At 40.7% G+C, this 15,141-nt stretch overlaps 1 protein-coding gene across 5 annotated transcripts in view; it reads right to left on the bottom strand.

The window, feature by feature from the left end:
• Positions 1-15,141, bottom strand: part of SRRM3 (serine/arginine repetitive matrix 3) — a 205,120-nt gene that overhangs the window by 58,202 nt on the left and 131,777 nt on the right. For all 5 annotated transcript variants that reach the window (XM_060693164.1, XM_060693161.1, XM_060693166.1 and 2 more), the window contains one exon: positions 3,957-4,058. In XM_060693164.1, the coding sequence (XP_060549147.1) occupies positions 3,957-4,058 (102 nt within the window). The remainder of the gene's footprint in view (positions 1-3,956; positions 4,059-15,141) is intronic.

Genomic DNA, 15,141 nt, shown 5'->3' with positions numbered 1-15,141 from the left:
ATCAACACTGACTGGAACTGGCCCTTGGAGAAGGAAGAGAACCAGCATAATGGAATGCTACCCATTCCCCAATCCAATTCAGAAAAATACCATGATCAAGGGTGTGCTGAAAGCTACTAAGAGCTCAAAGGAAGAGATGACCATTATCCACTTCTGCCAGAGGTCACCTACAAGCATGATCAATGCCATTCCAGTCCTGTACTCAGCGCTTGGTTTTGAGAACAAGCATATCCCTAATTTTCACCTCTAAAATGATGGAGGATACAATATAGTCATGTATAAAACAGAAGAAGTGGGGCAGGCAAGAAGAAGAGGGAGTTTTGAAGCACTTCAGTCCCCAAATGATCTCCTTTAGCTGCTTTTCATCTGGTAGAAGAACCTTTTAGAATTTAGATTGTGATCAAAATGAAACTTTTGGGGGTCTCAGTGGAGCTTGAGATGCAAATGCATCTGCTCTTGCTAATCTATAGTTTAGGTTACATGTAATAAACATCATTTGGGTTTACATAACATTCTTATCCTTGTAGTACTTTGACCCATAAACTAACCAAATATCACATTAACCTAACCAAGGCCAGGCAGCAATCAACTTTTGTGGTACAAATGAAATGTGTTATGTAGATGCTGCCAGCAGAACCTTAGCTAACCTAGTTAATCTTATTACATAAACACGGCTAGCTAGTTCTTACTTGAAATAAGGCATTATATCTGCAGCAAGGTCATGATTACAAGCAAAGCAGATGGAGGTTGCTAAAAAAAAGAAACTGATCTAACCTTGAAAGCTAAGGCTTAGGACTCCTTTGGCATCTTTTGATTCCATTCTGAGCATTATGCCTGTTTTTCTCCTTCCCTTCCTCAGGACCATGGCTAATTTATCTCTGATGTCCCAAATGGCCAGCCCTAGCTAACAAAGTTTTCATGCTAATAAATTAACTTTATTCCACTCCGGAAAATCCTTCTGATTTGTCTCTTGGTCTCCTGATGGTTCTCCTGGCTGATGGCTGTACGTTCATGTGTAATTCATTTGCTGTGCAATGTGTAGTACATTAGTTCAATCAATCAAAATAGAGCTGGAAGGGACCTGGGAAGTCGTCTAGTCCAAACCCCTGCTCAAGCAGGATACTCTATACCAGGGGTCTCCAAACTAGGCAACTTTAAACCTGGAGGACTTCAACTCCCAGAATTCAGCTTTGCTGGCTGAGGAATTCTGGGAGTTGAAGTCCACCAGGCTTAAAGTTGCCAAGCTCTATACCATTTCCAACAACTAACTCTCTTCTTAAAACCTCCAGTGACCAAGTACCCACAACTTCTGAAGGCAAGCTGTTCTACTAGTTAATTGTTCTCACTGTTAGAAGTTTCTAATTAATTCCAGGTTGCTGCCCTCCTTGATTAGTTTCCTTCCATTGTTTCTTGTCTTGCCTTTTGGTGCTTTGGAAAATAAGGTGACCCCCTCTTCTTTGTGGCAACCCCTCAAATACTGGAATCATGTCACTGCTATCATGTCACCCGTAGTCCTTCTTTTCTCTAGACTAGCCATACTCAATTCCTGCAACTGTTCTTCATATGTTTTAGACTCCAGGCCTTTAGTTCAGGTGAAGCCTCCAGTTCAGAAGAAGCAACATCCTTAATGACGAAAAGACTTGTGCAAGGGACAGATCACCATCTTTGTGATCCATTAGGAAATAAACTCCAGAGAAGAGAAGACTATAGTGTTGTTCATAGCAAGTTGTATTCTCCTTTTGATAAATTGGTGGTTTTTGACAAGCAGCAAATAGACTGGTTAACTAGCCAATGACAGCAGGGATGGTTGGTCATTTGACAGAAAATGGTTGGGATGATGAATTTAGACTGAATTGAATTAGCCTTGACACAATCTATCCACAGTATAGGAAGAGTGCTTCAGAAACCAAGGGTTAGCATGACAAAGAGCAATCTCTTTGAAGGCTTGCCCAGCCAATTAACCTTTTCTAGTGATCAAGATTAATATTGAACTTAATGAACTATCTGTTGAATGTTCAGTCAAGTACATATACATGAATACCGAAGTGCATGAAAATACAAATATTGGGATAAACTAAAACAATGATGTACCAAAGATCAGGGGAACATCCAAGTACAACTGCTGGATAAAAGAACTGGCCAGGACATGAATTACGATGATGAAGAGCTGGCTAAGAAGAGCCAAATCCCTTTCTAATAGTCTTCTCCATTAGTCTTTTGTAACAATATTCCAGGATAAAAACCAGCTGGTCAGAATCAACACTTTCAGATTATAAAACCGGAGATTAAAAGGAACTGTGCTTGCCTATCTCTGGGTGTGCTTGTGTGCGAAGTATAAAAGCTTCTCTCATCCATACCTTGCCATTTTATTAGCTGTTTTTTGCCTGCTACTTCTCTGCTATCTCCTCATTTCAGCAATCTTTCTAGAGTTACAAGATAACTTTTCCCAACTATCTGACGACTAATTTAGATAATTCTCCTGCTAACATTAGTTGGGGAAACAGCATTCATCAGCAATGAGTGTCTCTAATTAGTTGTGCTGGAAGTGAGGAATGTACTGAGGGGGTAACTATATTCAAGCTGTGGTTCAATAAACCTGTGCAATAGTTTGAATCCCTAGTGCCGCATAACAGGCGAGCTCCCGTTACTTGTCCCAGCTTCTGCCAACCTAGCAGTTTGAAAGCACGTAAAAAATGCAAGTAGAAAAATAGGGACCACCTTTTGTGGGAAGGTAACAGTGTTCCGTGCGCCTTTGGCATTTATTCATGCTGGCCACATGACCACGGAGACGTCTTCGGACAGTGCTGGCTCTTCGGCTTTGAAATGGAGATGAGCACTGCCCCCTAGAGTTGGGAACGACTAGCGCATATGTGCGAGGGAAATCTTTACCTTTTAATAGCTGTACTATACTGAGAAACTGTTACTTTCTGCAGTGATTGAACCAGCTAAGGACAAAGTTCCTGCGAAGTAGGAAAAAGATTGTCTATGATTTCCTCCCTTAAGAATCACTTCCCCAGAATTGAGATTATTGTGGAGTTAAGTCCAGGCCCCCATCTGAACTGGACAGAACCATCAAAGGGGCTACATTGGGGTGGGGGGAGAGAAAACTGTGTTTCCCAATAAGTATTTAGAGACAGGAGAGGTTCTTACAACCATCTCCCTCTGCCTGTACTGTAGTTTCATGGATAAAAATTTAAATATTTTAGTCCAGTATTTTGCAATATGGTTCCTTTTCAATGGCCATATTGGATTGTAATTGAGAATCACCACACTAATTATCTGATATTTGGGGCTCCTGCTATTTTTATGGCATTGGTGGTAGTTATCATACCACCCATACCACTGGGTAGAACAATGTACAGGTTAATTATGAGCACCAGTTCCCTTTCTGCGAAGGCTTGTGTTAGTTGTATCAGAGCAACACTAACTGATGAAATGTTAACTGACTGTCATGGGATTTGCTGTTTTCTTCAGCAGGGAGACATTTCCCCCCCTCAGTGGGTAGAAAAAAAAGAATACTGGATGGAAAGTCCAGTTTATCCTTTTTGCTGGCATGCTAAATTTCTACATGAAAGGATTTGGGGCAGAGGTGGGTTTCAACAGGTTCTGACCAGTTCTGGAGAACCGGTAGCAGAAATTTTGATTAGTTTGGAGAACTGGTAAATACCACTTCTGACTGGCCCCACCCCCATCTATTCTCTGCCTCCTGAGTCCCAGCTGATCGGGAGGGTATGGAGATTTTGCAGTATCCTTCCCCTGGAGTAGGCTGGGAATGGAGATTTTACAGTATCCTTCCCCTGCCACACCCACCAAGCTACACCCACAGAATCGGTAGTAAAAAAATTTGAAACCCACCACTGATTTGGGGGCAATTAGACTCTTTTGAATCTGCTCCACAAAGCTGGAAAAAAAGAAGCCAAATTGACATGATTGCATAGCAACCTCTCCATACTCACATATGCCGTCCATGTTGGTCTTCACGGGTGAGAACACCCTCCTTTTCCATCAGCATTTGCCGGAAGGTGCCAACCTTCTGCCGGATATCCTCTTCAGAATACCTGTTGGAAGGAAGGAAGATGGGAAGCGCATCAGCAATGTTTAAAGTTTGCCATCCTACAGATATCTAACTTTCCTTTATTAAAGGCACCTCCTCCAAATCACAAGTCAACCATCTTGACTTTTTTCATATTTTCCTTCCCTCAAGAACACCCCTGCTTAGGATAATTAGCATCTGGGGCTATCTCTTTCCATTTCCTTATATTAATTCAGTAACAGAAGACTTTATGTTGGCTTGCTGAACTGACAGCACCAACAAGAAACAGCACTAATGGCCTCATTCTGCTTGGTCTACAGTACTACAGCATCTTGTCCTTGATGCTTTAAGGTGCTGAGCACACCATCTGCCTTTGGTCTCCATAGCAGAGCCTCTGGGATTCAGTTGTGCACACAGAGTCCAGGAATTAAGATATCAATAATTCTTATTCATCTAACTTCAAAGAATATAAAGCAACACATTTGGGAGTCCCATAGTGACTCAACAATGTGGAACAGACCTCACAGACATACAAGGAGGAAATTAGGAAGGGATGGATACTGAAAGAACTGATGCATGCTTTCACACAAATTGGAAAATGGGCCTTATTTCAAATTGCAGCTTTGCCTTTGGAATGGTATGTGTTATATAAACAGCTCAGATCAAATAATTTGTTGTTATTGTGGCATGGGTGGCACCTATATTAACAGAATAATGGAACAGAATAACAGAGTTGGAAGGGCCCTTGGAGATCTTCTAGTCCAACCTTCTGCTCAAGCAGGAAAGCCTATACCATTTCAGACAATGGTTGTCCAATCTCTTCTTAAAAATTTGTTGGAGCATTCACAACTTCTGGAGGCAAATTATTCCACTGATTATTTGTTCTAGCTGTCAGGAAATTTCTCCATAGTTCTAGGTTGCTTTTCTCCTTGATTAGTTTTCATCCATTGCTTCTTGTCCTGTCCTCAGGTGCTTTGGAGAATAGGTTGACTCCCTCTTCTTTGTGGCAACCCCTTAGATATTGGAACATGTATTCACAATAGCCATCCTAAATCTTCTTAGCATTGACTGTTACCACCCAATATACTGTACATAGTGGCCACCCCTTTGATCTTCTCAGAAACTTCCTACCAGCTTGTCCTGTATTCACCCGCTAACCTTCTTACTGTCCTCCATCTTCAATGATACTTTTTTAGAAATTATTTTAAAAATTGAATGCTTTATTCAATTTAGCACAGAATGGCAAAAAGGTGAGATATAATTTAGATAAACAATTAACAAACCTAACTCCTTAATGCCTCTATATTTAACTATATTCCAGTGAATGGAATCAGCCATAAATCAGACATTTCCCTCTTCAGAATTTCATCTACTTACTCATCCCCTATTTTCAGATGCCAGTATCTACCTGCCAAATCACTGACTGTCTTCACACTTTACTCTCAGCCTTAATGTGCTTTGTTTAGTTTTCACTTAGTGTGATGTGTAAAGCCAGTCACCATGCCTTATTTAACAAATCCTATTTAAATTAAATCAGGATTCAAAGCAATGTATGTGGCCAGGCACTGACCTGATTTATGGGTGCATCTATGCTTCAGAATGTCCATGGAACAGTGATTCCTAAACTGGGGTGAGGGGGGTAATTCCCCCAAGGTGGTAATTTGAGCATATCCTAATTGTATGAATAGAACAATTTGTAATTGCTTGATTGTGAACTGAGGGCCGGTTTTTGGACTGCCACTGTTAAGATAACTGTAAAATAAGAGATTCTGCTATTTTTGTCAGGTTAATGACATTATTTGAGACTGAAAACAAGGGTAATTGGGTCAAACAGTTTAAGAACTACTCCTCTTGAAGTTAAATCCCCAAATATGGAGTGGATTTACTTCTCTACAATGGTGGGATTCAGCCGGTTCGGGTTGAAGGGAAACAATAATAAGGATATAATAAATAACAGTAGAATATGATATACTGGTATACTAGATTCTGTAACCATTAGGTTCCTGTAATATATGCCTTTGTATTTGTGTCACATATATTATGCCTTTATATTTGTATCGCCTGTAACAAACATATTCTGTTATTAGGCCTCTGTAATGTATCTGGTATTTGTCAAACATATGTCCCTGCCATTTGACCTGAACCCATATCAATCTTCTTCCTGTTTTTCTTGTGCCATCTAAGAGCATGGTACGTATCTCCAAGGGATAATTTACACCTGAGCCCTAATTTATGTTTGATCTGGATGAGCTCCTGCCTTGCAGAACCAGGGGGCTAAATGGCCAATTGAGAAAACAAAGGAATGCTCAAGGACGACTAATTGGGAAATTTCTATTCCCTTGCAGGGCAGCAAGGAATACACAAACCTAAATTAGGAGGCCAGAATTGGGTACTAAGCCGACGTCTCTGAGGGTATAAAAGGACACCATACCTTCCCCAAGGTGTGGCTGTCTCCTCACATGCATTGTATCTGTATGTTCTGGATATAGTTCCACCCAGTATTTTGTTTTTGGCCATGAATAAAATCTGCTTTTTTGCAAGCCTCATCTTGAGTCTCTCTCTTTGGCATTCTGGTGACTCGAGTATATTTTGGGACCTTACAGGGTGAACCAGTAGTTAAATTGCTGGCTGGTGCTGCCCTGCCCCGTCCCTTCCAGGATTCCCCACGTGCCCCATTTCGGCTCCCAGGTAAGTGCAGGGAGGCCTCCTAGGCCCAAAACAGGGTACGGGGGACACTCCCCATGGCCCATTTTTACTTCCAGGAAGCTTCAGGGAGGCTTCCTAGGCCCTGTTTTCACTTCCCAAGGGAGTGCAGGGAGGCCTACTAAGCTCAAAATGGGGGTCGGTGCATCCTTTCCCCCCCCCAGCCCTTTTTTGCTCCCAGAAGGGTGCAGGAGGCTGAGTGCTGCCTGTTACACCCCCATGGCCATGCCCACCATGACCACGCCCACCCAGCCAGTCAATAGGGCAGAGAACCAGTTGTTAAATTATTTGAATCCCACCACTGCTTCTATATCCTCTATCTGTTATAATAGAGGTGCATGCATGTTTCTACTGCTTTGCTGAATTATTTATGTATGGGTGTGGGGTGTGGGGGGGTGTTTTCCATGTAGCTAGCCACCCAGAGTCACTACACTGAATAAATAAAAAATTTAAAACCTGCATGAATAATTAAAGTATGGCATAAGCTCTAAATTCCATGCAGGTCAAAGGGTCTTTCCCCACAACTGAATTAAAAAGCTTTTTACTCTTGAATGGGCAGAAGACAACCCCAGCATTAAATTTGCTATTCCCCTTACCAAGTCCATATCTTGCTTCTATTGTTCCTCTCCCCAGTCAGAGCAAATCTTGACCCTGAAGTCTCTTCTTCACTTAATAGTTAGAAGTTGAATCCCTGTATTCAGGGGCAAGGATGTCTTTATCTACTTCTCTGAAGCATTCATCAGTTTTAAGTTGAAAAGGGTTCTTCCCTCCAAAGTAAATGCTAATAACATTTTAAGAGATTTTATATTGTACACGCAAGGCTGTTGTTAGACATTGCTCAAACAAGTGGGGAAATGCTATTTTTATATCATCACAGCTTATAACCATTTCTCTCACTCATGGGCTGAGGACAAGATGAAAGCAATGTGAAAGGGGAAAATAAGAACGATTGCAGAATAATTTGGTCTTGTAAATAATTGACTGTAATGTAAGATGCTTTTGCTCTGCTATTGTATCTGGATAAAAAGACACCCCTCTCTTTAGCCAAGACAGGAGAAATGAAAATGAAAGCAGATGGAAAGTAATATCCCTACATCACATTTAACCAGGTCTGATGAAAACCTGGCACAGTGTTTCTCAACCTTGGCCACTTTAGTCTGGCTGGGGGATTCTGGGAGTTGAAGTCCACAGAATTTAATGTTGCCAAGATTGAGAAACACTGATCTAGCAGTTGATTTTGTACACTCCCTTGTTGACTTTGGTTAGTGTAATCCTTAGTTTTGTTTGTTGTCACTTAAGGTGTTGTGTGAAGTTAACTCGGGTTATTATTTAATTGTATGACGTAGTGTGTGAACCCTGAAAATAGATTAATTCAGAAATCAGGTTAATTGTTATCAATCAATCAGTTAATCAGAATAGAGCTGGAAGGGATCTTGGAGGTCTTCTAATCCAATCTCCTGAATTGAATTTGGATTTCATTCTACTACTGCCAAACTCCAAACCAACTCATATATATATTCCCAACTCATATATATATTCCCAACTCATATATATATTCCTTCTTCCCTGTGACATCTCGGTGTTATCTTCCAAAGTTCTTTCTTTTTCTGTGTAGTTGTCATTACTTCTATCTTGATCCTTATCCAGTCCACAATATCAATTCATCACTAACATAACATTCAACTCATCACATATTTTTACATACTTATATAATTAATCATTTATATCTCTTCTCCAGCCAATAATAAAAATCATTCCATATTTTAAAATATTCTGAGTCTTCTCTATCTTTAATCATCAGAGTTAATCTATTCATTTCTGCACAATCTTAAGATTTTTTTTATTACTTCTTCCAAAGGTATTTTCTCCGCTTTCCAATTTTGTGCATAGACAATCCTTGCAGCTTTATTACATGTATTATCAGATAAACTTTTTCCTTGCTAATTTTTTCAGGTAGGATACCCAGTAGGAACAGCTCTGGTTTAAATTCGATACGTTGATGTATCATTTCCTCCAACCAAGTCTTAAATTTAATCCAATAGTTTTTAGCTTCTGGACATGTCCACCAGGTATATATATATGTGTGTGTGTTTGTGTGTGTGTATGTATCATCAGACACACACACAGAAATATCCATACACACACACACACACACACACACACACACACAATAAAACCAGGTAAATAAAAATACATTTAAGGAACTAAGATAAGGAATGATGCTTCAGATATCCTACCAATTGGGAAATGAGGAAATCAAACCAAAGCAAGCAGCTTGTTTCTGCTATTAAGATGGAAAGAAAAAGCTTGTGTGGGCTCTTACAGACGGCTCAGCTGCCATCAAAGCCCTGATGAATATTTCATGGCTTCCTTGCATGCTTAGCTTTTCAATAATAGAACAGTTGACTTTGGGTTGGCGTTCAAATACACAGAAGGGACTATCAGCTCTTCCCCACCTCTGTCAGCAGCCTTCTCTCTGCTTTGCATATTTTTATTGCGGTCGTCCTTTTCCTCTCTTCATGAAACAGCAAGGCGCAAAACAGTTCCCCTTCTTTTTCCACATAGTTCTCACTCTCTACCCGCAGGTGAGACACATGTGCCAAACTAGATGTAAGAGATCATTGCAGGGCAAATGATGGTGGTGATACTGGATGTATTGTAATTCATGTTCGTATTTATATAAAACTATATAACTCTCTATTTATCATATTTGTATGTACCATATTTTTCAGAGTATAAGACGCACCTTTTTCCCCCTAAAAGGGGGTGAAAATTTAGGTGCGTCTTATACACCGAATGTAGCCCCGCCTACCCACTGCCCCCCCACCCTTTGGCCTCTGCCTCGCAGCAGTTACCTCCTTGCAAGCAAACAGCAAGAAAAAACAGCTCCTTTCAGTTTCAGCACAGGCTAATTAGCACAAGTTGATTGGATTGGTCTCCTAACTCTCAGCTGATTTGCTCTCAGCTGTTTTGCACAAAGAGATAAATTGCTGGTGCAGATTTTTTTTCCTTTGTGCTAATCAAGCTATGCTGAAAATGAAAATGAAAGTAAAGCAGGCTGTTTTGCAATGAGGCAAAATTGCTCAGAGGCAGAGGGAAATTTCTTTTTCTTCTTTTCCTCACAAAAAAAGGTAGGTGCATCTTATACTCTGGTGCGTCTTATACTCTGAAAAATATGGTATTTTGATATTCTTCTGGTGGGGGTTTTAATTTCTCTGCTATGGTTTTTCAATTCTTACCCACACACAGGTGAGACACCTGTGCCAAACCAGATGTAAGGGATCATTGTAGTGGATATATTACACAGGTAATCCTCGAGTTACCACAGCTCATTTAGTGACCGTTCAAAGTTACAATGGCACTGAAAAATATGACTTATGACCATTTGCAGCAGCCTCATGATCATGTGATCAAAATTCAGATGTTTGCTAACTGATTCATTTTTATGATAGTTGCTGTGCAAAGTCAATGGGGAAGCCAGATTCTCTTAACAACTGGGTTACTAATTTATCAACTACAGTGATTCACTTAACAACTGTTGCCCCAAGCCTAATCCCTAACTCTTTCTTTCCACAATTGTTTATGATGGGAACTGGAATTCAGTCTTTGAAGAATCATACTTTGCACAGCCGTACTCATTTGGGCTGCATTTTGTTTATTATAGAGCAGTGTTTCTCAGCCTTGGCTACTTTAAGATGTGTGGACCTCACCTCACAGAATTCTGGCTGAGGAAGATGCCAGGTTTGAAAAAAACCCCACTGTTCTAAAGTAAAGCCTGTGAACTCAGCTTCAAGCTAATTGTCTCTTTTGCTTTCTTCCCAGAAAGAAATTGGAATGGCTTCCATACAGAAGCTTCCAATTAGCTGTTGTAGTGAATAAAAGTGTTAAAAAAAATTCTTGACAGACAAATGAAGGTTACCCTAATTCTTCAGAGAGCACCAGCAAGATGCCACTTGGTATCACCTGATGCCACCTGGTGAGATGGTGGAAAAGTTAGACAAGGAGTGAAAGAGAACACAGATATAAAACGATCCAGAAAAAGAACCAAGTCAGCCAGCAGATGATCTCATGAATGGGTGTCAGGTTTTAACGTTATTGTTGTTGTTTATTAAATGGCAACTTAGTGTTGTGGTCCACCAGCAGCCTGCGGAGCTGGCAGCGGAGTCGGACAGTGAGGGGGCTGGGGAGGAACATGGGCCAGTCCTGGAATCTGGGGAAGGCCCGGACGAGGGCTCTGCATTGGAGGCAGATGGGGCCAGGGCCATCTGGGAGTGATGCACAGACCTCTGGAGCCCCCAGAGTCGGACAGCAGAGAAGCAGAGGAACAGGAGGAGCCTGTTCCTAGTGCACACATGTGCAGAGCTGCCAGAAGGCAAGAGCAGCTAATGCAAAAGGGATGACTTGGGAGTAAGGCCAGGAGATGATTGGCCCCTCCCATAAGGCTTAAAAGAGAAACAAAGGCACTTGGGCCTTTTGCAGGAAAGCAAAGTTGCTAACTCTGTTTCCAGTCAGCAACTCTTGTTTGTTTCTGAATTTCATGGGGCTTTGCCAAGTAAGGCCTTTGGCAGGGTGTCAAAAAAGATAAAGGTTGGTGATTATCCCGAAGGACTTCTTCCGAAGGACTTGTTTTGCAACTAATTGGGACTCAGCTGGGAATGAACATAATTCTCAGCTGTTACAATAAAATAGGTTTTTGGGGGACTAATTGTATATTGTATTGACTTGGTAAGCCTAGGTCACAACATTTAGCCCAAGTGACCAGAAACCTGGGAAGGAGTTTCCCAAATCTTTCCAAGAGACTTCCTGCGCTAATAATAACTAGTTTGGGTAATTAAATGTCTGCAAAAAAACCAACCAAGCTCAGAGAGAACCAAGAGCCCTTCAGACTCTTCCTTATTGTCAGCCCTACAAGGTAGACCAGATGAAGAAACCAGTATCAGGACCAATTTTACGGTAACTATAAAAGCAAAACAACCTCAAAAAAACATTGCCAAGAAAACTTTAGAATCTTGTTCAAGGAGTCATTACTGACTTGAAGGCAAACACAGACAGAGTAACAGAATCTTGCAAATCTGAATGGGTTCCCCTTTCCCTTCCTCTATCTTCATTTGAACTAAGGAGGGGCTTATCTGAGATATTTTCTTAAGTTATTTTCTTGGCCTGGGCTCAAGACTCTCTTATCTGATTGTTGACTTTGATAGTCCCTTTTCCTCCTGCCCTTCAAGGCCACTCTCTATGTCCTCCACACTTTTTGAACTCATTATAAATGAGGGTGAGAAATTGTTTTTATTTTTTATAAGATTCTCTAATTATCTCAGTGTTTTTTAAGCTTGGCAATTTTACAATGTGTGGACTTCAACTTTTATCATTTTCCAGGCAGCAAGCTGGCTGAGGAATTCTGGAGTTGAAGTCCATTCATTCTTAAAGTTGGCAAAGTTGAAAAACAATGATTTATCTTTTTCAGTAAAGATATCTTCCTGATCTCTGTACTATTTATTCTTTCTTGATCTCACCCCGGCTGCATGGGGCTTGACAACCAGTTACAGAGGACATAGCAATGTAGCAACTATATCATCATAAAACATTTAATGCTTTAGTTTCAACAGGAGTAGCTTTCTCCTGTTGCCTGCCTCTTATCCCTAATACAGGGATACTCCACCTCTGAATAGAGAGGTTCAACTTAAGAATCATTACTAGTAACCATTGAGCGGTGCAAGCTTGATGAATCAGTTCTCTTGACTTATTTCTTTCTTTCAGGATGGTTTTGATAAGAGTGGGAGAGAAAAAAAATCCATTATTCATAGCACATGATTAGAATAAATAGCAACTCTGCCTTCCATGGGTCTTCCTTCCCCATGATTACCCTATCTATTCCCACTGTGACCATGCCAGCTCTCTGAAGTAGCTCACTGGGAAGATACCCACAACATGAAAACTGTCTCCTGGGTTTGAGATATTACAAAAGAATTGTCAGATGAAAGGGAGCTGGTGAGGCAAGCAGGAGACAGAGAAAAAAGCAAGAAATAACTGGCTCGTTAAATCATTGCCTTTGAAATATACATTAAAATTCAGCAGCTCAAAGGGGGGTGGGGGAGGAGAAAGAAAGCAGCTATAAACCAAGATATCCATCCTACGAATTCCTAAGCTTCATAACAGGTGAGGATGTTTTGAAGTAGCCTGCTTTTAAAGTTGATGCCGGAAGTGTAACTTTGGTGTAAGAAGTGAGGAAGGGAACCTTGATGGAGTTATGCAGGCTTTGTTATCTGGTCAAAAGGGGCTGAAACATTTTTTAAAGTCCAGATCAACGAGCTTAACAGTCAGAAGCTGCTCAGGCAGACCCTTCCTTAATTCATTGGCGTATAAGGAGGAGGAGGAAGTACAGCACAATCAAATTTACAAGATTCTGCTCTTATAACCCAATAAAAGTAATTTTAACTTTCTTTAACTTTCTGGAGATTATTTCTTGATCTGGTTTAGCTAGTGGGGCTGACCCCTGGTATCAGGACCTGTGTATTCACATTTTTCATTTGCCAAGTATTGTGAAACTTTTAAGAAGGGTTGGGGGGCTTTGCTGATCACAGCACTGTCTTGACTATTTTGACCCCTCTCTCAACATCTTGAATTTCCCCACAGCTCCTGAGAAAAGGGAGTATCTACATGCAGTGAACATTTTGCTCTTTATCACTAACAAACAAACCAAAGTCTTTACACCTTGTGTTGGTGGCGTTCAATTGCAAAACAGGCAGCAGGGATAAAAAAAAAGAGGAGATAACAAGAGAGCTGGCTGCCTTCCCCAGCAAGTACAAAGACATAGAAGAAGACAGTGACGAACTCATGCCTTGCTTCCTTGTGAGGGTTCTTTGATCTCCAAGAACTGGACATCTCATAGATTGGCACACCTATACAAAATATTTTATTGCAAGACACACCTTCCCCAACACTAGGCTATTTCTCTGGGTCAACTCCACCTTTCTAGACCTTGCCAGGTGTTGTTGCCATGCAAACAAGTCTTTAATACTCCCTCCTTTATAGTCAATCTGTTAATACTCACTTCAAATTAAAGTCTCAAGGTCTTTAACATACAATCTTTGCCTTTTCCCCAAATGTTCTAGCACTTGTTTGGGATGAGATGCTATTTCATTATGTCGCTCCCTTTCTAGGTGCTACTGAGCCCCAGGAAAAGTTCCAAGCTCCAATCTGGACTCCAGGATATAGGTACCATAGTACTTGACCTACGACCGGTTGCTTAGCAACCATGCAAAGTTCCGACAAATTGGGGAGGAACTTATGAACCAGATTTGGAGTTCCCATGAACAGATTCCCCTCATGTCATGTGACTTCACTCAACAACTGGCCTGCAGATGCTTTTCAAACAATCCAGTAACAACCCCAACTTCATTCCCTTATGTACTTCTCCCTTTTAGAAGGTCAAAATTCCTCTCTAACATTCTTTCGTTGGCATAGAATTTATTTATTTATTTATTTAATTTATATACCACCCATTTCACTTTGAAAAGCCACTCTGGGTAGCTTACAATTAAAAACATAAATATTAAAAATATTTAAAACATACACACACACACACACAGTGTGAGAAGACAGCAGAAGTGGGCAAAATTGTCATTATCATGTCTGCCAAAGGAGGACAATTTCCATCTCTGTTGTTGCTAGGCAAAATGCCAAGTCCGTTTCCTTGAAGAATGCCATAACTATGGCAACAGTCTTACACCTTTGCCTATGGAGGTTATAATATAAATATTATAAGTGCTGAGTATGGGGACAAATTTTCCCCCTGTCAAGAATCAAGATTAAACAGAGTGATGCCAATGTGCTAGCACTATGTGGCAGGAGAAGTTAACCAGAAAACAATTAACTTTTTTTCCTCAGGAACTAAAGAGCTGATCCGGAATTGAGTAGGATTCCTCCCTCACCACTGTTATTTGCTGTTGAGATTAGCAGTGTTTTCAATCCTGGTCTTCGTCCTAATGTCCTCCTCAAAACTGCCCAAATTATTATTTTTTTAAATTTAAATTTTCTTTTGTTTTACTATATACAGCACACAGAGTCACTACATGAGATGGGGGGCTATACAAATGTGATAAAATAGTTTGAATTTTGATATAAGAATGCTGACGGTTTATGAAATTGTGATGTACCTCTCACGAGGTCTCAAAAAGATGTGGCAGTTCTCATAAGTGATCTACACTCATCTCCCCTTTGTGTCGGAGACTACAACAATCTGACACAAATAGCAATTGGCTACAGTGGAGCGAACTCTGACATCTACTTTTTGGTGTGATGGCCTCTTCCTGAATAGAATCCAATCCATGATCTTTCCCCTGTTGATACCAGCCTCAGATCAACCTAGGACAGTGATGGTGAAACTTTTTGGCACGCGCTCATCG

Source organism: Pantherophis guttatus, chromosome 1, assembly GCF_059756535.1.
Source record: "Pantherophis guttatus breed Tessera chromosome 1, ASM5975653v1, whole genome shotgun sequence".
NCBI lineage: Eukaryota > Metazoa > Chordata > Lepidosauria > Squamata > Colubridae > Pantherophis > Pantherophis guttatus.
Note: the sequence above shows the minus strand (reverse complement) of the source record. Positions and strands in the feature narration are given on the sequence as shown.